We start from the raw sequence: 22,538 nt of genomic DNA, 5'->3' as shown, positions 1-22,538 counted from the left end.
ATATATTCTGTTCTTAAATTTTGTTTTTTTAATCTGAAGATGAAGTTGGTATGTGGCTTCATTCTGGAACCTCGGCTGTTGATTCAGCAGAGGAAAGGACAGGTTGTTCCAACGGAGTTTGCGGTTCACTTGAAGGAGACTCAACCTGGATTGCTTGTGGCTTCAGTCCTGGCCTTACAGAAGAACAACAAAATTGGAATTGAAGAAGCAGATGCCTTCTTTAAGGTTTGTCACTTTGAACATGTTATTTTGGGTGGCATGATGAAGTTGGTGGGAAGTGAGGAGTAGAATAAGAGAAGCAAGTTTTCATTTGTTTATTGAAATATAAGACTAACACATAACCACTTAAAAAAGTGCAGGTTAAAAAAATGTTTCTTGAAAAATATGCAACCTGGAGTATGTTGAAATGTTTACATTAGCTTTTTCTGTGGCACTAACGCTAGTGGGGTAAATTGGTGAGCACATGGCCCACATGATGGAGTGCTGTGCAGACCGCTGTGACTTATCAGTACTATGTTTATCTGAGCCGTAGGGGTTTGTTTCACTGTTCTCAAGGTGCTTTGTGGAAAAGACGGAGACAGGATCCCTCAGCTCTTAGTGGACTTCTGGGAAGCTCAGCTGGTAGCCTGTCTCCCAGATGTGGTGCTTCAGGAACTTTTTTTCAAGCTCACATCACAGTACATCTGGAGATTATCGAAGAGGCAGCCTCCTGACACCACCCCATTGAGAACATCAGAGGACCTGGTAAGATAATGGAAAAGTACAGTGAATCAAACTTTATGTACATTATACATTATGATAATGACGCTTATTTTTAGCAGTATAACATCAAACGTAGTGTTACCAGACTTTTGCACTTTATTATTTATTTAATTTTAGTTTTGGCTGCACTGGATCGTCACTGCTGTGTGCTGGTTGCTCTAACTGCGGAAAGCAGGGGCTGCTTTCTTGTTTCAGCACAGGGGACTCTCACCGCAGTGGCATCTCTCATGGGCACGTGCTGTGGAGCACAGGCTCAGTCGTTGCGGGGCACGGACTCAGCTGCTCCACGATACGTGGAATCTTCCTGGACCAGGGCTTGAGCCAGTGTCCGCTGCACTGGCAGGCTGATCCTTATCCACTGTACCACCAGGGAAGTCCTACCAGATTCTTTCTTTAAGCAGGAGTTAAAAACACACCTATAACTTGCCTGTGAGTGACATCCGCATTTGAAATTCTATATTCTAAAGCACGCCTCCTGCCACTCCTTTATTACTTCCTTGTAGTGGCACCTCAGTGGCCGAAGTGTGGAGAATAGGGCTTTCCCCCAAACCCATCTGCACCCCCTTAGGTGACGGTCATGAAGTAGACCATGAGAGGAGACACCTGCGGACCCCGCTGCTGGGGGAGGACCTGCAGGAGGCCTGTCGGGGGGACTTCCTCCCCGGACTTCCGCTTCCTGTCGGCTGCACAGTCCGGAGCTCTTGGGCAGCCTGGGCCGCTCTGACAGCTCAGATGTTAGGCTCCCTGTTCTCCTCGCCCAGGAAGCCCCCTCACCCCTTACGGATGCAAGGCTGATGCGGATTTTCTTGAATAAGGGAGTCTTCAAGGGAATTCTCTTCAGAACTTATGGAAGAGGTTTTGCCTCCCAAGGAAAGTAGTAGAAATAAAAATCATTTTCAATGTTACTGTTAAAAACTTTTTTTTTTTGGCCACGCTGCATGGCATGCAGAACTTGCCTGATCATGGATTGAACCCGTGCCCCCTGCAGTGGAAGCACGGAGTCTTAACCACTGGACCACCTTGGCAGTCCCTTATTAACTTTTTTTTAATGTAATTAGCTTAAAAGAAGTATTACCCTTTTTGTTAGAAACTGCCTCTTTGCACCCTTTTGAAAGTTAAAATATTAGGAAATATTTAGTAAAGATTTGTTCAGTAAGAAGCAGCAAGGCTGAAACATTTTCCAGGAGAATACATTCTGAGACTTTCTTCCCATTCCCAAGAAAATGTATAACTAATTTTGGGACACAGCAGAAGGTTGGAGACTGCTTGCTTTTTATGGGATGGATGAAGAAAACCTTGTTGTATTGTACTTTTTTTACAATAAATTTCTTTTACATTTTAGATAAACACCTGTAGTCATTATGGCTTAATCAATCCATGGGTTAATATCTTAATTTCATCCGAATCCTCAGTCGACAAAAATTATATGGAAGACCTTTCAAAATTACAGGTAAATAAAGATGCCTCTTTTCCTTATGAATTTGTGTATTATAGTATAGGACTTAAATTTGGTAAGCTTCTGGTTGTCCGGTTAACTGAGAGTGTATAATTTGGGCGACAGGATCTATATGAGGCCTCCTCAGCAGGTCTGCAGGGAATTCCTGCTATTTCTGCCTGAAACTGCTGACGGGAAGGCTGGTTTTGTTGCTGGTGGGTGGGCGAGTGAGCTTCACCAAGTCCTGTGACAGTCTTGCCTCGTTTTCAGAATGTGTTTGAAAATGCTTTGTGAAGTGAAAGTACAGCAAATGCTTCATGGTGTTTTCACTGTGACCCACTTTTTTTTAATGTAATTAATTAATTTTTAAAATTTTAGCATTCACTCCCTGGTGGCTCAGAGGTTAAAGTGTCTGCTCTACAATGCGGGAGACCTGGGTTCGATCCCTGGGTCTGGAGATCCCCTGGAGAAGGAAATGGCAAGCCACTCCAGTATTCTTGCCTGGAGAGTCCCATGGACAGAGGAGCCTGGTGGGCTACAGTCCATGGGGTCGCAAAGGGTCGGACCCGACTGAGCGACTTCACTTTCACATACAGTTTAGGCCTCTAGCCCAAGCCAAGTGCTCCTATCTGTCTTATAGGAAATAGGTTAAAATGGCCAGTTTATCTGGTTCCTTAAAGGATCTTTTTCCCCCAAATATTTATTAATTTATATATTGGGCTACGTGGGTCTCAGTTGCAGCACGTGGCATCTTCAGTCTTCCTTGGGGCGTTTGGGATCTAGGTCCCTAACCAGGGGTCGGACTCAAGCCCCTGCGCCAGGAGCTTGGGGCTTAGCCACTGGGCCACCAAGGAAGTCCCAGATTTTTTTAAAAATTTATTTATTTATTTTAATTGGAGGACAGTCACTTCACAATCCTGTGGTGGTCTCTGCCCCACATCGACATGGATCAGCCACGGGCACACATGTGCCCCAGATTTTTTTTTTTAAGTAAGAAATATGATCAAGAGAATGTAGCCCATCCTGCAAGAATTCTGACCTTGACAGTGTTTTGACTGAAAGTGAGAAATGAAGTGCGCATTTGACTTGGTAGGCAGGGCTGGGCTGCATGGGAATGTGGTTTTATTTGATGGAGTCGGTGGCCTGAGGGCTGAATATGATGCTCATATCTGTTGTGTTTGGTCTGTGCAGAGTAACTGCTAACACGTGAAAGTTGACATTTCAAATGAAGAAGTTTTGAGTTTCAAGTTTCTCTTTGAAAAACTCAACGGAACTTTGGTTCCGCTGTAACCCTGGGCCCTCCCTGCCTGAGACCTGGGGGTGGGCCCCCCAGTGGATTCCCCGCTTATGCAGGGCTCATGCGGTCCTGTCTGCCACGCTCCTCTCCCATCTGCCTGGTCCAGAGGTGGAGTGTCTGGCATCTGTTTTCCTTATGCCCAGCTGCCTCTGTACATTTTCGTCATTTGGTTTGGCCTTTTTGCAGCCCCTGATTTATGCTGGGAACTTGATGTAAATGTAGTTACAAGCTTTTAGAAACCAAAATGTCAAATTGGGAGTGGAGGTAAGGAAGGGAAACTCTGGAGACCGTATTGCTTAGTCTTAGCCTCTAGACAGCCTATGATGTCTCCAGATAGAGAATTACTTACATTTTTTTAAAAAAATTGCCAAAGAAAATTCTGGCAGGTTCTTACCTCTAGTACCCTTATGATACAGAGGCTGCTGAGGGCTAAATCTCAGATGGGTTCATTCCACAAATATTCCTTGATCATAAACTATAAATGTGATTGATGTATAGCATTGAATGAGGCAGGCACAACCTTGCCCTCCTAGAATATATGTGTTAATTATATATTTAAAGTCATAATATGTGCTATTAAGTATCCCCTATAAAGCTTCAAAGCATACTTAAAAATCTCTGCTTGAAAAAGTACAATTCATTGACCTTTAGAATCCATTTTAAAGTATTTAAAAGGGAGTCTTTATTGATATGGGATAGAAGGTTCAGTTAGCCTAAATTTTTCTACATCCTTTTCCTAACTCTAACTCTTTTTAAAATTATCTGGGGTCAATCAATCAATCTTGTCATTTAGAAAAAACAGAACTATCAAGAAACAAAAAGATCTCATCTCTTTTTTCCTCGGAATGAGGAGGTTCAGAATCACCTGGTTTTTTCAAAATTATGTGACTTCCCTCTACTCACCAGCACACAAGATTTAATGTGTCTCTGTCTCTTGTCCTCAGAGACGTTGTAATAGTATATTTGTGCAAAAATTAACTAAAAACAATCTGCAAATCCTCTATGTGTCCAAAAAAAAAGCACTGCTATGTTGAGAACACAGTAGCTAGTAATGCCTGCCTTTTACCAGCATTGTCCCGGTCCCCTCCCCTCCACTTTGTTGCCATTCCCCCCTCTTAGAGCCACGGGTGTGATTGTGTAGAGAATTCTGTGAATTCCAGTCCCAAGGAGATCAGAAAAGGGAATAAATAGGGCCTGTGTTGAGGGTGGAGAGTCCATTTCCAATATTGGGGCGTGGGGGGGAGGAACACACTGGTGAGAAGCAGACATCGAGTATTTCAAAGAGTAGCAGTAACCCGTGGGCCGTTTTTCATCCAGTGATGCATGTCTGGTTGTCTGGTGGTTTTTTGATTTTTGGCCACATCTAGCAGTTGCGGAATCTCAATTCCCCACCCAGGAATTGGAACCTGTGCTCCCTGCAGTGGACGCACCACTAGACGTCCAGGGAATTCCGTGTCTGGTGTTTCTTATTTTTAAACCTCTTGATGATATGGATTCAACTATCTAAAAGTTCCAGGGTAACCCATTTTGTACCAAGCTTTGACTCATCTCATTTTAATCATCTTATTTCATATTTGCTGTGTTACTGTCAGAAAATTATTCAGATGAAAGTGAATGTTGCAGGAAGGAAACAGACCAACCTTATTCTCCTAGCCGTTCTTTGGTAGATGTTTGAAGTAAAATCATAATGCTGACTGTAAATAGATAGTTCATGTTCCACATTATCCTGTGAGTCTGAGAAGATGCTGTGGTAAAAAGAATAAAAGAAGAAGAAAATCAGGATATGACCATTTCATTTTTATCCAGAAGAAAGGGGAAGCAGAGCTTATTTTGGTGTTATAATCAAAAGTAGTATTAATATTAGTAGTTTAAATGCTTAGAAGTGAAATGTTGGTCACGTTCTGAATACTGAAATAACAACTGCTCTGTCATTTAGCTTGCAGCAAATAGTATTGATACAAATTATTAGTTCTTGGCTTGTTTAGTTTTCTTAAATGTTAGATTTTATTTTTGGTTTATGTATAGTGCATGCGTATTATAGAAACCTTGGAAAAAGTGTGCAAAAAAAAAAAGCAAAAGTGGGCTTTGCCCTTCTATACGGTGAACTGGTTTCTATTTCAAATTTCAATGCTCTTCCAAAGGCATGTGCCTATGTAGATTTTACTGAATTGATCATGCTTTGAATATAATTTTGTATTGATTTTTTTTTTAACTGATTTGATCATGAGCAGCATTTGTCCTTAACTGCCTTTGGAAACAATTTTGATAGCTACAAAATTTTCCATCATTTGAATGTACCATAATTCATTTACTCATCACTTCTTGATGAATGTTTAGATTTCTTCTAGTTTTTCAATATTATGGATATTCTTGAGTTCAACATCTTGGACATAAATCTTGACCACCATGTTGATTATGTCCTTGGGACAAAGTCTTAAAGCTTTCCCATTCATTTAAGTACGCAGTCCAATCAAAGCAAGCAGGCATGTGCTCTAAAATTGCATTTTTTTTTTCTTTTTTTGACAAGTGAGATTTAGTCTTTTTAAAAAATTGTTTCTGGTATGTTGTGCTTCAGTGTTTTGGGTGCCTCATTCCATAACATTTCACTTTTCTGTTCATAGTCTCTCATATGTGGTCCTTCATTTGACATAGCTTCCATCATCCCATTCTTGGAGCCACTCTCAGAGGAGACTGCTGCAGGCCTCAGTGTCCATGTCCTGTGTCATACGCGTCTGAGAGCGTATGAGCAGTGCATAGACAGTCTGTTAGAGAGGTGCCCGGAGGCAGTCATCCCGTACGCTAACCACGAACTGAAGGAGGAGAATCGGGTATGCGTCTCAGGTTATGCTTTCTAGTCTTTATCTGTGATAATCACATGATCATTTTGTTGCCTTGTCTACAAAATAGGGACAGATGATGCCAGTCCAACCTCACAGGACTATGTGGCTCAAAAGAGCATGTATGTTTAATATGTTATATGTTTTGAGTACTATCAGAGGCTGTTAACATGTATTGTGGTGGTATGTTATTTTCACTAAAAATCTCTTGTTCGGAGAAGTCCGCTATTATCTGAAGATTGTGAAAACATAATAAATGATGAGAAAATCCTTTGTGGGTTATCTGGTCTTTAGAGATTAGAAGAGTTTTTGATTTTAAAACTTTTTCTTTTGTTCCTTCTTTCTTGCTACCTAAGAGATGAAAACAAGACACGTCTATGTTTCTTCTTGAAAATAGTGGTGTATATATATATGTACAGTGTATATATGTATGTACAGTGTACATATTGTTAAGATTTTCATGGTAAAAATCTGACTTATAGTTTAAGCAGAAGACTGTTCAAAGTCTTTGCCTTAACCAAGTTGATGTATTTTTGCCCTGTCCTTCCTTGCACAGTCTTTTTCTTCTTGTTGTAAATCTGAATGTAAAATGCATCAAACTTAAAAAGTACTCATTTTTTCCCAAGATAGACTTTGTGGTGGAAAAAACTGCTGCCTGAACTTTGTCAGAGAATAAAATGTGGTGGAGAGAAATATCAACTTTACTTATCATCACTAAAAGGTAAAATAATCTTTTTTGCTTGATTATAAATTTGAGAGTCTTCATTTACATAATTTGCTGAAACCTTGCTTTCTCGTGTATTTCATGTGATTCTCAAGTATGGTGAAGAGGGTCTGAGCTTGAGGGTCTGAGAATCACCTGGAGAGCTTAACCTTTAACATTCATACACTCCCTCTCACCACATTTGATATTCATTTATCTCTTTTAGCTCTAGAGCTGATTCCTCTAAGTTAATTTTTTCAAACACTTAACAGATTATCATAGAGAAACTCCCAGCCTCAGTATTTTAAAAATTGGAATAGCCATTAAGACAAGTCCATTTTGTATTAATGGTCTGGGTGCTTAATTTACTTCATGTAGGAAATTAAGATTATTTATTATTATTAGTCATAATTATAAGCAAGTACTGAGGAATAATAAGTTTCTCAAAGATTTAGAAGCTTAGTATCTCTAAATTACACAGTATTTTATAGCAAAGGTAGTTACAGTTTGAATTTTTATAATTTACAGTCATTTATAAATATTGATAGCTATATGGTCTTGTTTCTCGTTTCTTGTGTGTTAATATCACTTGTTAATGGTTGGCTTGATGACAAAGGTATGGTTCTATTGATATCAATGTGCCTAAAATATTAGAAGTTGACAGTGTGGGAATTGTGTTTTCCACCTGAAGTCACTGACTTTCAAAGTGTTAGGCAAAGCTAGTGGCCACTGGATGGTGTATTTTTCTGGAGATCCGCATTTAAGTAAAGATGTGTGTCTGTGACTGGGAAGACAAGGAGGAATGTTCATGCCACCTGTCCTACCCATCTCTCTGGGTGATATTCTCATTTTCAGAAGGCAGCAGTGTCTGGTGGTTGATCGCCCAGTCCCATCTGCATCAAATTTATCCCATAATTTTCAGCTGATTATTCTTGTCAGTGGATCTCTTTCTGGATCAGATACCTCACATCTTCACACCCCAGTAGTGTCATTATCTTAGGCAAGACTCTTCCTTCTTCCTTTTCTGATCCACATTCACAGACTCTCTACCCGTAACTTACCCATAATCATTCCTCCACGTGTCCACTTTTCTGTATCTTAAATATGTGTGTGTTCACACACATGTGCATATAGTGTGTGTGTGGCTCACAGAACTAGTGCTGTGTGTGATTTACCTTTATCAGATTATAATACCTTCAGAGCTGGCATCGTGTTTTAACATCTTTTATTTCACACTTTCCTTGCCAGCGACGTGCTTCTCCGTAGGAAGAGTCTATAACTAGTTACTGATTTGAAGGGAAGACACCAAGTCCGTTTTTATGGGCGGGGGGGGGGGGGGGGGGGGGTGGCGGTTGTCTTTATGTTGGCACCAGTGGTATATCCAGAAGAGACCAGGCTTGGAGTTAGAATTGGAGGTGAGTTCCATGCCTTCTACCTACTGAGTAAACCTGAAGCAAGCCAGTTTTTCAAGTGCCTGGGACTCATGAGGAGTTCAGGACTGACTGTGGAATAAAATGCTAGGCAAAAATTGCAAGATGGTAAGGCTGAGATGGAGATCAGGGATTTATATATTAATAATATGCCATTATTAATATAATAAGATTTAATATAAATATAATAATATAGATATATAAAGTTTAATATAATAACCCACCACCAATGTACTTAGGAGCTTGGATTTCTTACTTTCTAATGCAGCATTTCTCAGCCTTGTCAGTACTGACATCTGGGACCAGATAATTTGTGTGTAGGTGTCTCCCGTGCATTTTAGGATGTTACCAGCATCCCTGGCCTCTACCCACTAAATACCCGTAACACTTGCCCAGGTAAAATAGACATGTCTCCAGCCGTCACCAGATGTCCCTGGGGTGGGGGTGGGGTGGGGCAACACTGTAGTTGTTGAGAACCATTGCACTAAAACTGGGGTGGTGGTTGGCTTAATGTGCTTCAAGGAAACACATTACTATTTTTGAGTCAGTGAAGTGCGCTTCTTAGTAAAAGTTCTAGCACTGTAGTAAACTATGAAGTCTAAAAAGCCATTTTAAAGTCTACTAGCCAGAGATAACCATTTTCAACATTCAACACATATTTGCTAGACACACTGGAGGATTCAAAGTACTCTACGGATTTGTGATATTGACCTTGTTCTTGTAACCTGTATAAGCCCCTCACTAATTGGCAGAAGAGGAGAATAGGGCAGAGGCAAGATTTTTGTTGTCTCTATAATTACAGCGGTTCCCAAATCAGCTTTTTGTATCTAGGTTATTCCTACAGGTTCCACATTTAGACCAAATAAATGAGTTTAATAGTTATTATTAAATTATTAATTTAGTTATTAAATTATTATTATTAAATATTAAATTATTATCATTAATTAATAATTTTCATGAGTTTTGCGAGTTAGTTAGTAGTTATTGTTTATTAATAGATTCCGTTTTATGTCCCTATGTCAGATTGCATCATTGTCTTTTAAATAATTCTCCAAGGACTCTGGAAGCTGGTAGGTGGTACCGCTACATGATAGATGAGGAATCTGAGACTCAGGAGTTTGACTTTCTCAAAGTCACCCAGAGCGTCAGTCGATGAGTGATGCCTGCCCAAGTCTATCTTGATTCCAGAGCCAGGGATATGTTCCTGTCATACCGTTCACTAGCTTTTTAGCAGCAAGAGCATGTCGTTCCCTGTGTAAGGGGTGATTTAGATTGTGTATTTTAGACAGCTGGCTTTGGATGGACGCACACATACCTGAGCAAGAATTTTTTATTTCAGTTACTCTGCAAATAGGGTAAGTGGCAGGCGTGTAAGAAGCGAGCAGAGAATGGCACTGCAGCAGGTTTGACCTTGTTCTTAGATGTCATTCCCTTTCCTTCCCAGCGGAGGGCCGCGTGTGTCGAGAAGCAAAGTCATAAAACTAGTCACCTTTATAAACATGCTTACTGATTCCCTTGATAGTCAGTATTCACTAGAACACAGTCTGCAGTTTGAGAAAAAAAGGAAATGGTCTCCAAAACAGATTTATGCTTATTAGCATGAAAATCACAATAGAGAGGAACGGACTTAGGAAAATGGCATCTAACAGGGCTTCCCACGTGGCTCAGCTGGTAAAGTGCCTACCTGGCACGGGAGACCTGGGTTCGATCCCTGGGTGGGGACAGGCCCCTGGAGAAGGAAATGGGAGTACAACCCCCTCCAGTGCTCTTGCCTGGAAAACCCCATGGAGGGAGGAGCCGGGCAGGCTACAGTCCAGGGGATCATAAACAGGTGGACATGACTGAGCGACTTGACTTTCACTCTCTTTGATCTAACAGGGGATGCCCTGTGTGTGTGTGTGTGCATGCGTGTGCGCACATGCACGCTCAGTCGTGTCTGACTCTTTGTGACCTCATGGACTGTAGCCCACCAGGCTCCTCTGTCCATGGAATTTCCCAGGCAAGAATACTGTGGTGGGTTGCCATTTCCTACTCCAGCGGATCTTCCCCACCCAGGGATCGAACCCGTGTCCCTTGCGTCTCCTGCATTGGCAGATAGGTTCTTTACCACTAGCGCCACACAGAGTGTCTACAAAGGAGCTGCTAGTCTTAACATTAAAAATAGTGTTCAGTTGATTATATTTTCCTACAAATGATTCTAGAGAGAATAAATTGTTAGAACTGTAAAGCATTTTTAGATTTAAAAGACTTTTTTTTTTTCCTCTCTCTTATTATAGTTATAACATTTTGTCACCTGAATTAGCTTCTCATTGGTTGAATGATAAGAGAATTGGGTGAAAGGCAGAATCTCAGTTCTAACTCAGATATTCTTTCTTACAAACAGAAACACTGTCAGTTGTTGCTGTGGAACTAGAACTAAGGGATTTCTTAAACGTCCTCCCAGAAGATGGCACTGCGGCATTTTTCTTGCCATATCTTCTTTACTGCAGCCGAAAGAAATCATTGACTTGAAAGTATCATTTGCAGTGTACCACGATGGCACATGACACTGAATCTTGAAAAGCTGAATGCCAGATAAACTATATGTATAAAGGATTTTTATATTGAATATGTACATACACTGCACATGCTTTCAGGCTACTTACCTCAGTGTTATTACTAATTTCATCATTTATGACCTGAGTCCATTTAATTGTTCAGAATGTAAAAAAGCTACAAGACATTGGAATTCCCTCAAAGAAAGCATATATTTTTAAAGGTCTAGAGGCTGACTCTTATACCAAGAAACATCAGTTTACTGTTGTTGGAGCCATGACAGTCTTTTTTCATCCCAGGAACACAAAACAGTTTGTAAGTGTGTTCAAAAGAATGTCATTCCAAGTAGTCCAGAATTCAACCTTCTTGATTTTTTCCAGATTTTTCTACTGTGTCACTTTTAAAAACAATAATTTTCCTTGAGAAAGATTTTAATGTTTTCCCGCAGTAAAAGATATCAAACTTTATGTTCTTGTTACTTTCAAAGCTCATTCCGAGTCTCTGAATCAAATGAAATAAAAGTTTACAAAGCTGACTTTCTTCTTGTTTGGCTGCTTACGTAATGTGTTGAATGATGTCTTTCAGTCAAAGTTTTGTTTCCATTTTTTGTTGATGTGTACTCTTGTTCTTTTAGCTAGAGTGTATGTGAAAAATAAAGAAATATAAAGACCCGTGTCTTCCTTTTTTAGCCTCTTATTAAACTATTTTGAGTCCAAGTTCAGCTCACTGATTGTGTGCGTGACTTTAGTTAAGACGGGGAAAATTGCTACTCACTTGGTGATTCCACAGCCATATTATAAAAATTTTTCTCCTGATGGCAGTTTGTTTTTACCAGAATTTATTTATAGATTATGTCAACTCTTGTCTTTTTCCACTTCCAGATTAACATCCTCTTGACTTCAAGGGTTCACAAAACTCAGGTAGGGAACATTTTATTTTTAAATGTTTAAATATTTTATTTTTAAGATATTTTAAATTTTATTTTAAAAAATTTTTAACTAAAAAAAATAAAAATTTTTAACAGCTTTGAAAGTGTTTCCAACTTTTGTGACTCCATGGGTTGTAACCTGCCAGGTTCCTCTCCATGAGATTCTCCAGTCAAGAATACTGGAGTGGGTAGCCATTCCCTTCTCCAGGGGATCTTCCTGACCCAGGGATCGAACCCAACTCTTCTGCATTGCAGGCGTATTCTTTAACTTCTGAGCCACCAGGGAAACTCCTTTAACAGCCTTATTTAGGTGTAACTGATATATAATAGCTTCCCAGATAGCACTAGTGGTAAAGAACCCCGCTTGTCAATGCAAGAGACATAAGAGGCGCTGGTTTGATCCCTGGGTCGAGAAGATCCCTTGGAGATGGAAATGGCAATCCACTCCATTATTCTTGCCTGGGAAAACCCATAGACGGAGCAGCCTGCAGGGCTACGGTCCACAGGTCGCAAAGAGTTGGACACAACGAAAGCAACTTAGCATGCACGACACACAGTAAATGGCACATCGTAGAAGAGCATCCTATTGACTTTTTATGGCTACTGTAACACATCATCACAAGCTTAGCGGCTCAAAACAACACAGAATTATCTTACAGTTCTGTAGTTTAGAGGTTCAATGTTGGTCTTCCTGGTTTGAGATTTTATTATTATTTTATTTTATCTTGTTTGATTTTTTATTTTACTTCCTCTACATCTGTGCCCCTTTGTCCACTGGTTCATTAGGAATGATGTCAACAGTACATTAGAAGGATTGACGAGAAGCCAAATTTGGAAACATTTCATTGAATCTTATTTATTTTTATTGAAATCATTGAATCTTTAATAGTGATTCTTTAGGGACTGTCCAGGACAACATCTAGTCATAGATTTTTTTTTTTGTAATACATTTTTAAAGCCCTACCTAATGGTGGTGATATGAATCACCTATATTAATCAGTTACATTACCAGATGTATTCGAGTCAGTCATGTCGAAATACAGTCTGTTGACCTTTACATGTGAAACAGTGTGATAGTTTTCTGCAGAAATGTACAACGTGTATTTTCAGTCTTTTTTTTTTAAAGCTTATAGCCATTCCAAAGTAAGCCTTCTATTCAACGTTTTCACATATATTGTTACAAATCATTTTTTCTTTTTTTTCCACTTATCACCAATTTATTACGTTCATCCAGACTTGATCTCTATAGAAAAAGAAATTTTAAGACCATTATTAAAAATAGCATATATCATGCAGTTAAAAAAATTAGCACATGGTGCTTTAAATATATTCTGATTTTTAAAGGCTATATTGTTTAATTATTCTTGATTGATTTATGTTTTTCTGCTCTTTATGTGTTTAAAACACACCTCTCATTCTGCTGCTGCTGCTGCTAAGTCACTTCGGTCGTGTCCGACTCTGTGCGACCCCATAGACAGAAGCCCACCAGGCTCCCCCGTCCCTGGGATCTCCAGGCAAGAACACTGGAGTGGGTTGCCATTTCCTTCTCCAATGCATGAAAGTGAAAAGTGAAAATGAAGTCGCTCAGTCGAGTCTGACTCCTAGCGACCCCGTGGACTGCAGCCCACCAGGCTCCTCCGTCCCTGGGATTTTCCAGGCAGGAGTACTGGAGTGGGATGCCATTGCCTTCTCCGCCTCTCATTCTAGTACTGCTTTATTTAAAGAAAAATTAACTTCCCTTCCCTTAAGAACCTTATTAATTATAAAGGGGAAAATAGTCACATTATAGTAGAGAAACCTGGCAGACATGTCCTTAATCAAATGCTCAAAATGAACACAACCAGTAAGTGAGCAAATCAGCATCTTGTGTCTCTTGATGTGTGTGCTGAGAAAAACACAATGAATAACCTGAATCTGACCATGAGAAAGCGTTTAGTCGCTGAGTCTTGCCTGACCCTCTGCGACCCCATGGACTGTAGCCTGCCAAGCTCCTCTGTCCATGGGATTCTCCAGGCAGAAATACTGCAGTGCGTTGCCATTTCCTTCTCTAGGGGATCTTCCCAGCCCAGGGATGGAACCTGCATCTCTTGCATTGCAGGTGTATGCTTTACCACTGAGCCACGTGGGGAGTCTGAGAAAACCTTGGACAAACCAAAACTGAAGGACATTCTACAAAGTGATTGCCCTGTGTTCTTCAAAATGTCAAAGTGGTAAAAGACAAGACCAGGGAACTGCTCTAGACCAAGGAGACAGGAAGACATGTCGGCCAAACATAGCGCATGAGCTGGGTTTCTTTCTATGAGGAACATGAGTTGAATCATTGATGAAATGCCAAAAGGGTCCTGATTTTGGTAGGTATACTGTGTTTATGAGAACAGTCTTGTTTTCAGGAAATAGGAGTATATGTATTTATAGTATCTGTGGTCTTTGTGGTTAGGGAGCTAGGAGAAAGGATGAGAAGATAGATGATGCTGGGCAAACTGTTAACATCTGGGGAATCTGGGTTAGAAATAGACAGGGATTTTTTTGTACTGCTCTTGCAACTTTTCTGTAAGTCTGACGTGGTGTCCAGAAGAGTTAAAAATTCCTGTTTATTGAGTTAGTATGTGGTTAGATATTTGCCGAGCAGAGCGTTGAACTGGATTTGGGTATCTCCTAGGTACAGAATATACACTCCCTGCCTATCAGGAACTTAAAGCTAAACAAGCTTTTTCCCCCTCAGACAGCTTCAAGAGGTTATCTGACTGTTGTGGCCGTGTCAGTTTAAACAAAGTACTGTTTGTATTTATTAGAGGAGGTCTTTATTATGTTTCCTCGGGTAGAGGAAATGAGGCATTACATTAAGCACGACAGGATATCCACAGTTCTTTTCCAGTGATATTTTTTCTTTGTGGAGGAAGTTGTCTGTCTCCCTGTGCATATTATTGAAAAATTTCACTATAACTTGATTTTCTCCCTTGTCTGTGTCATGGTAGGCTGAAATTCTCCTGAGATTTAGAATCAAGGTAGACTTGGCCAAAGCTTTATCAGACTTTCATTTAAAAGTAATTCAGACTGATAAACGTGGCTCCCCATTTTTCTATGAATAATTCAAACTATCTTTTTTGTTCGTAACTGCTTCTTTCACTCTTTGAAAAGCCAAATTTCTCTTTAATCTTTTTTTCCAACCTGTGTTTTGCCTTCACATTTGCTGTTTGTTCCAGTTTTTAGCAGGACTCTTAAAACAGTATCCCCTTTCTTAACCAAGCAAACAGTCACCTCCCTTGTCTCCTCCTGGACTTATCCTATAAGAAGATTCTTTTCCTTGTCTCTGTTGTGTAGACTTAGCCTGTAGCAGCTTTCTCTGCATATCGGGTATTTGCATACTTGAATTTCCAGAATGCCTGCTTCAGTATTCCTTCACTCTGGATTATTTCCCTGAGCTGGGCCATCCTTTCATGTGGTTTCCAAGTGTGCTAATTTTCTTTAAACTCTGCTAATTTTCTTTAACCCTTCTAAAAAAAGGTTTTCTTTCTCATCTCTGACTCTTTCCCCTGTTCAGCAGTTACTGGCGTTTCATCCAGTGGTTGACGGTCTGAGTACCACACTTTGTAATAAAGGATTTTAATGGAAATAGTTTTCTCATGTTATGAAGTCTTTGTGTAGGGAAAGAAATAGAAACCTTCATTTGTACCAGTGAGTAATCTTGCAGTGATTTTTATTATTTGAAATATATTTACTTCTATATTGTCTTTCATTTACATGTTCCCTTTTATGCCCTTTGAGGGGGAAGTGCAAGGAGTTGTTTTCTCTACGTCAGCTCCCCTCATTGGATTCGCCATTGCCAATTCCAACAGTTCTGAACTCAGAAGACTCAGGAAACATCAAAGCCTGCAACCATAAAGCAGGAGTTTTCCTTTTTTCTAACCTCAACTTTTAAAATTGAAATGTATTTAATTTACAATGTGTTAATTTTAGGTGAGCAGCAAAATGATTCAGATATATATACATATACATATATATTTTTCACATTATTTTCCGTTATAGGTTTTTATATTAAGTACAGTTTAGGACCTTTGCTATGTAATAGGTCCTTGTTTACATATTTTGTATATAGTATTGTGTATATGTTAAACCCAAACTCCTAATTTATCTTCTGCCCCTTCACTTCCCCTTTGGGATCCATAAATTTGTGTTCTATGTCTGTGGGTCTGTTTCTGTTTTTTAAGTTCATTTGTATCATTTTTTGATATTCCACACTTAAGTGATATTGTGATATTTGTCTTTCTCTGACTTAATATGATTATCTCTCGGTCCATCCATGTTGCTTTGAATGAGATTATTTCCTTTTATGGCTGAGTAATATTCCCGGGTGTGTGTGTGTGTGTGTGTGTGTGTGTGTGTGTGTGTGTTTATATATGTATATACCCCACATCTTCTTTATCCATTCCTCTGCCAATGGACGTTTAGGTTGCTTCCATGTCTTGGCTTTTGTAAACAGTGCTACAGTGAATACTGGGATGCATGTAACTTTCTGGATCTTGGTTTTCTATGGATATATGCTCAGGAGTGGAGTTACAGGGTCACATGGTAGCTCTATTTTTATTTCAAGGAACCTCCATACTGTTCTCCATAGCACCTGCACCAATTTACATTCCCAATGTAGGATAGTTCCTTTTTATCCACACTCTCTCCAGCGTTTATTATTTGTGGATTTTTTGATGATGGCCATTCTGACTGGTATGAGGTGATGTCTTATTATAGTTTTGTTTTGCATTTCTCTAATAATTAGTGATATTGAGCACCTTTTCATGTGCCTGTTGGCTGTCTGTATATCTTTTTTGGAGAAATGTCTATTTAGATCTTCTGCCCATTTTTTGGATTGGGTTGTTTGGTTTTTTGATATTAAGCTGTATGAACTGTGTGTATATTTTGTACATTAATCCCTTGTTGGTAGCAGGAATTTACTCTTTATGTAACACGTTTCTTTGGTATTTAGTGTTTATCCATCAAAGGGCTATTTGTTTTTCTGTGATTTTATTGTGTGCATGTGCTTACATAGGAGGGAGTGTTCTTGCTGGGATGGGCAGAGCAGGGAATTTAGATTTTTTTTTTTTTCCTGGATCATTGCTATGGTCTAATAAATATTTGTGTATCCCCCGCCCCCCCCCCACCCATTCATATGTTGAAAGCCTAATGCAAGGTGATAGTATTAGGTTAAGTCTTTGGGAAGTGATTAGGTCATGAGGCTAGAGCCCTGGTGAATGGGATTAGTGCCCTTACGAAAGACGCACTTAAGAGCTAGCTTGTCCCTTCTGCCATTTGAAGATATCGTGAATCTTTAACCCAGAAAAGGACCTTCACACAACTGTGTGGACACCCTGATCTCAGGTTAACAGACTCCAAAACGGTGAAAATAAATTTTTGTAACATGAACTTGGGCAAACTTGGCAAACTCTGGGAGATGCTGAGGGACAGCGAGGTTTGGCGTGCTGCAGTCCATGGGATTGCAGAGCCGGACACCCTGGCGCCTGAACAACAATGTATAAGCTACCCAGTCTGGTATTTTGTTACAACAAAATGGACTGAGTTTTGTTAACCGGTTTTTGTTACAACAAAACTTAGCCTGAATGGACTAAGACAGTCATTGTCAACAATGCCTCCCCTCCCCACAGAAGCACAGAAAGACTCTGTTCTGCCTGATCGACTATTTGAAATAATATTTGTTATATGGGGCTGGTGGGGACTTTTTTTTCTGTACCAGGGACTACTTTGAAAAAAAGTGAACATTTTCTATTTAAAAAGACATTAAATTTTAAATGTGCGTTTTGTTAAATTACAGCTACTCTCTACACATTTCAGTGTTAGGACCATGATTATAGTGCATCAAATTGGTGTCAGTTTGTATTAGTCAAGAGACTATTGCTGTATCAGGACCAGCTATCAGAAGATAAGCAGTGTCCCACACCATTTAACAGTAAATAAAAAGAATCCTGCTCGGAGGTAGAGAAAGAAATCAGGGCAGCAGATTCACAAATGCTTCATTTGGGAGCAAGTATATAGACAAAATTGTGCATCTTAATTATATTCATGATGCATGCCTTCTAGAATCACTAAGTGGATACTCACCTTCCTTTGGTAGAACGGTGTAAGTAGTCTCCATTCCGGCGTGAATGTGGTCGGTCACGTGGCAATGCAGTAGCCAGATTCCAGGTGTCTTTGGAGTCATTTCTAAGGTTTGGTATGTCCCAGGGAAGAGGTCAAATACATCAGAAGTATAAGCGCCCCTGTGCTTAATTAGAAAAATGACCAATATTGTATATGATGTTTACTATATGAGAGAGTTTGTTCAAATAATCTTTCATTGGCCATCTCAGGGATATTTGAAAAATGGCTAAATCCATTTAAAAAAGAAAGAGACCCTGCATATTTCTGTGTCCAATACAAAGCATATGTGATCTTTGCTAAACCCTTGGCACTATGGACCAATAAATGGATGTGAAGGAAAGACGTGATAAAAGTGAATTCAGCAGTCAGGAACATCTGACTGTTCTTTTTATCAGAGCACTGGAGTTACACAAGGGAATTTAGCCATGACCTCACTTCAGCCTTGATATCCCTCTTGCTAAACCTATCCTAGATGAGCTGACTGCCTGTGAAGCTGTAAGGCTGGTGGGCCGTGAGGGGAGTAGGAAAGGAGGCTGGTGGAGAAGCCAAGACTGGGGTCAGCTCAGGCAGAGTCTTGACGGAGTACTTGGGATTTCTACAGGGATGGAGTTGAAAGTCTGCTAAGGAATAAAGAAAAAGCGGTAATAAGATGGCTCTGTAATGTGCTTTGTGGTAGCTTCTGAATTTTCTACATGAACTCAAAGGTAAGACAAAAGCATTTCCAGAAGGATGGTATATTCCTGCTGAAACTAGCACTGGGTGAGAAGTCAGAGTAGGATGGAGACCTGGGAGCCAGTCGGTTGTTTGACACCAGACTGCTGATCTTGTTCATTTCAGGCTATTTACAATCCAGAACTTGGAACAGGCAAAGGTTATAATAAGGTCTTCTTGTTTCTAATCCATCGTTACGTAAACATTCCTACCTGCTCTGCTAATGATTCTATTCAAATACCTTGCCCGTAAATATGTGAGCAGAACTCTAAGAAAAGTCGGGAAAAACCAAATCCGAGGGAGAGCCCGGCGTGTAACAGGTTGGCACGCCAGCTGAAATAGCTGTGTGCCGCACTCTGAGCATGATTTCGCGTCTCTTGAAACCTCACACTTTTCTGAAGTCTGAGGGAATACTTCCTTCACTTGCACTAAAGCTCTTCAGACACAGCAGGAGTAGCGGCTGTGGTTGGCCCGTACCTGATACTGGAAGCTGTGGCCATGGAAATGCACCGAGTGCAGATCCACTTCATTGCCCATTCCCATCAGGTACCAGTTGACTTCATCTCCCACATGCATTGTGAGGCCTTGCAGGTTCCCAAACATTCTTCCATTGATAGCTGAGGAAACATACACGCTTTTATTGCCTTCCAGGACATTTTAAACCAACATCTATTTCACAGAAAAGAGGTTTTTGAGGTTAACGTGCTGTGCTAAGTTGCTTCCGTTGTGTCTGACGCTTTGCAAGCCTGTGGCTCCTCTGTCCCTGGGGTTCTCCAGGCGGGAATACTGGAGCGGGTTGCCATGCCCTCCTCCAGGGGATCTTCCTGACCCAGGGATCAAACCCGTGTCTCGTACGTCTTCTACATTGGCAGGCGGGTTCTTTACCGCTAGTGCCGCTTGGGAAGCCCCGTGAGGTTAATATATGGGATCTTTTTGAGGTGATAGAACTTATTTCACTACAGATCAGGGAAATGGGTACTTTAAGATCAATAACACCACACTGCTTTTCTAGTCACTTAGCACCAAAAGTCTTCTTAATTTTGAGTTTAAGAAGGAATGAGACTTCGGAATTGGGAGAGAAGCTGATTGATGATTTTGAATATAGCCCCCTTTTTGCTTTGAATAGAATTCTACCTCACATGCAAGCGTGGCAGAAGTGGTTTATTGCAAAATAAGTGAATAGTTCCCCAAGTAATTTTATTTGAAAGAAGAAAAGCAAAAAAGTAGGTTTTAGAATAAAGTACCATACCATGCATTTTATTGCTTTCCATGAATTCCTCATTGGCTTTGTCTACTTTCTCAGGGTGATCAGAGTATGTTTTGATGTTGTCATCTAGGTACCAAGATTCATTCTCATCAAAAACAAGAAAGAGGAGGGAAAATTCCAGCTTCTTTATGGGATTGAATACCTTCAAGTAGTGCTTCCGGCAGACAATCAGTGGGCCAATTAAACCACTGAAGAGATCCTGAAACCAAGCAAAAACTTAGTCGTCTTTGTGATCCAGGTTGGGATTTCAGAGAACTGGGACCTTATCCCTCATGACCTCAGGATTTTAAGTACCACTTAAAGTAAGCACTACTTAAAGTAGTAAGTCTACTACTTAAGTCAGAGATTGATATAACTAGTAGACTTTGCCCAATGTGGTTCAGTCAAGTCAGTAACTTTCCACTTGGAGTAAATTGGAACAAGGGTGAGTCATAGGTAGGTTGTGTGGGTGATGGCGCAAGTAACAGAAATGTGTTGCAAAGGACAAATATTGGCTCAGGTAATGAGCAGCAGTTGAACACAACCCCAAATGAACAGGGCTGGTTTGCCTATTCCACAACATAGGCACTATGCCAGTCATTAAAAACCAGACAGGAAACAAATCCCCTGCCGTCAGGAGCTCAATCTAGTAGGGAAAATAGATGAACAGAAATGACCCACTTTCTGCAATGGAGGCACATAAAATGATCCTGAACATGGGGAAGGTTGTAATGGACTTAAATCTATAAAAAGTTTGGTGTGACTGGGCTTCAGAAATGGCAGATTTTATCTTAAATGGCCTTTGAGCTGTACTATGTTTGGCATTTTGGATTTTGTCTTGTGGGTCCTAAGTAGCCATCAAAAAATTGAACATGGAGTGGCAGTCTATTTACTTTTTAAACCAGTGATCCTAGTGGTAGAGGGAAGGGAGGCCTGGGTCGGGAAGAGACTGGAGACCAGGAGGCCACTGCGGTAGTTGAGGAAAATTAACAGTGCCTGATCTGTGCAGGTAGAAGGAATGGACAGAGCTCTGTGTCGTGGGCGAATTGCCCAGGTGAGCCAAGGGTAAGAATCAGATATTCTATATCCAGGGTTCTAGCTTGAACAAATGATTAGGCTTGTTTCTTGTGCTGTTTATCACAACTGGGAATACAGGAAGAAAGAGCTGGAGGAAGACCTCAGGTGCTGTTGAACAGCTGCCAAGCTTCTGAACATACTGGTACAGATGTTCAATAGGCAGGTACACAGACAGGTCTGGAACGCAGCAGAGAGCTTTGGACTAGAGGTTTAATTCTACAAAAGAGTCTTGGTACATGTCCTGATTTTTAGTTGTTGAGGGCTTTTTGGCTTTGAAATATTTAATCAAACAGCAGCTTTAGCTGTGCTGTGATTGATTGACTGTTGACATCAGCACTTTATCACCATGTAATAATAGGCCTCTGAAATCATATACCTCAGTTCTTTGAGTTTAATGTATTTTCATATCAAAAGGGAAATAAGATACTATATTAATATTTAATCCTGTGGTATCCTTAATCAGCAGTTGTAAGGTTGATACATTTATAACCGTAACCTTAAACCATAAAAAAGAAAAGCTGAAGTGAATTGCAGAGTAGCTTACTTTCCTGTGATTTTAACATAGAACTGGACCACAGGAAAACCCTAACCTCATCTTCCTTCAATTGTGTGTCTATTTTGGGAATCTGCACAAAACAGAAATGATTTAAAGTTTACCTTAACCCGATCCACAGTTGAATAGTAAACCCATGGAATACACGGAGAATCATTTATTCCAGCTCCAGATCTTTCTGGGATTTTCCATATGTAAGTGCGAGTTTCACCTAAATTAATTAAGTGTTAATATATCGGGTTACATTTGATATGTGCTTGATATATGTATTTCAAATTGTTATCAAAGCCTTGAAAACCAGTGACTCAGAAACTGGAAATGTCACAAAGTAATTCATTTTTAAAAAGTGGCAGTATTCAAAGTTGTTTACAAGAATTTAGTTTTACTAGAAGGAAACATAATAACCTTCATTATTTCAAAGATGAGGAAAGTCAGGAGCACACAAGATATTTGCTCTAAGATATAAAGCTAATAGATAGCAAAAAGTACAACTTAGATCACAGGCATCCCAATGCCAAGACCTGTGACTCTCTGTTACTATTTGTGGCTTCTCAGAAAATAGGCAGAAGTTTCCATGTCTCCAGTGATGAGAAGAATATTAAAAAGGAAATTGTTACACCTCTGACCTAAAGGATAAAGAAACTAACAATTAAAAATAAATCTCTATAAATAAATTCTGCTTAATTTGAAAAATAGAGAATTTAGTGTTAAAACCACCTGTAAGACACACTTTCATGTCTTCTGTCAGTTGTGAATTAACTAGTCATGACACAGAAGCACATCACAAAGCTAGGAGATGAGAATTTCAATATCAAAGTTTGCAAAAACTTTCCTTCATTTGTAGTCTGTTTTTAAAATTTATTTATTTTCTTAGTGA

The 22,538-nt window shown here is 39.9% G+C and overlaps 2 protein-coding genes across 16 annotated transcripts in view; one reads left to right on the top strand and one right to left on the bottom strand.

The window, feature by feature from the left end:
* The window catches only part of HPS3 (HPS3 biogenesis of lysosomal organelles complex 2 subunit 1), a 60,857-nt gene that overhangs the window by 29,029 nt on the left and 9,290 nt on the right, over nucleotides 1-22,538 (top strand). For 2 of the 12 annotated variants that reach the window (XR_011487324.1, XR_011487325.1), the window contains exons 12-18: nucleotides 40-225; nucleotides 556-744; nucleotides 2,105-2,212; nucleotides 6,116-6,322; nucleotides 6,962-7,052; nucleotides 11,881-11,919; nucleotides 14,026-14,278. Coding sequence is in view for 7 of the 12 variants with exons in the window: in XM_020911651.2 (XP_020767310.2) it covers nucleotides 40-225; nucleotides 556-744; nucleotides 2,105-2,212; nucleotides 6,116-6,322; nucleotides 6,962-7,052; nucleotides 10,848-10,975 (909 nt within the window). In the remaining 5 variants the exon portion in view is untranslated. Of the gene's footprint in view, nucleotides 1-39; nucleotides 226-555; nucleotides 745-2,104; nucleotides 2,213-6,115; nucleotides 6,323-6,957; nucleotides 7,053-10,847; nucleotides 11,669-11,880; nucleotides 11,920-13,978; nucleotides 18,191-22,538 lie in introns of those variants that run through there. The other 10 variants (XM_020911651.2, XM_020911634.2, XR_011487326.1 and 7 more) reach the window with 9 other exon arrangements.
* The window catches only part of LOC110149206 (ceruloplasmin), a 57,139-nt gene continuing 34,900 nt past the window's right edge, over nucleotides 300-22,538 (bottom strand). For 2 of the 4 annotated variants that reach the window (XM_020911593.2, XM_020911611.2), the window contains 6 exons: nucleotides 21,766-21,872; nucleotides 20,035-20,251; nucleotides 19,263-19,402; nucleotides 18,036-18,198; nucleotides 5,135-5,239; nucleotides 300-741 (listed from right to left, as the gene is read on the bottom strand). In XM_020911593.2, coding sequence (XP_020767252.2) covers nucleotides 5,136-5,239; nucleotides 18,036-18,198; nucleotides 19,263-19,402; nucleotides 20,035-20,251; nucleotides 21,766-21,872 — 731 coding nt within the window. In that variant the 3' untranslated portion in view covers nucleotides 300-741; nucleotide 5,135. Of the gene's footprint in view, nucleotides 742-5,134; nucleotides 5,240-12,757; nucleotides 13,171-15,607; nucleotides 15,798-18,035; nucleotides 18,199-19,262; nucleotides 19,403-20,034; nucleotides 20,252-21,765; nucleotides 21,873-22,538 lie in introns of those variants that run through there. The other 2 variants (XM_020911599.2, XM_020911606.2) reach the window with 2 other exon arrangements.

Source organism: Odocoileus virginianus, chromosome 4 (genome assembly GCF_023699985.2).
Source record: "Odocoileus virginianus isolate 20LAN1187 ecotype Illinois chromosome 4, Ovbor_1.2, whole genome shotgun sequence".
NCBI classification, from domain to species: domain Eukaryota; kingdom Metazoa; phylum Chordata; class Mammalia; order Artiodactyla; family Cervidae; genus Odocoileus; species Odocoileus virginianus.
The sequence above is the reverse complement of the archived record's forward strand: the minus strand, read 5'-3'. Positions and strand labels throughout refer to the sequence as shown.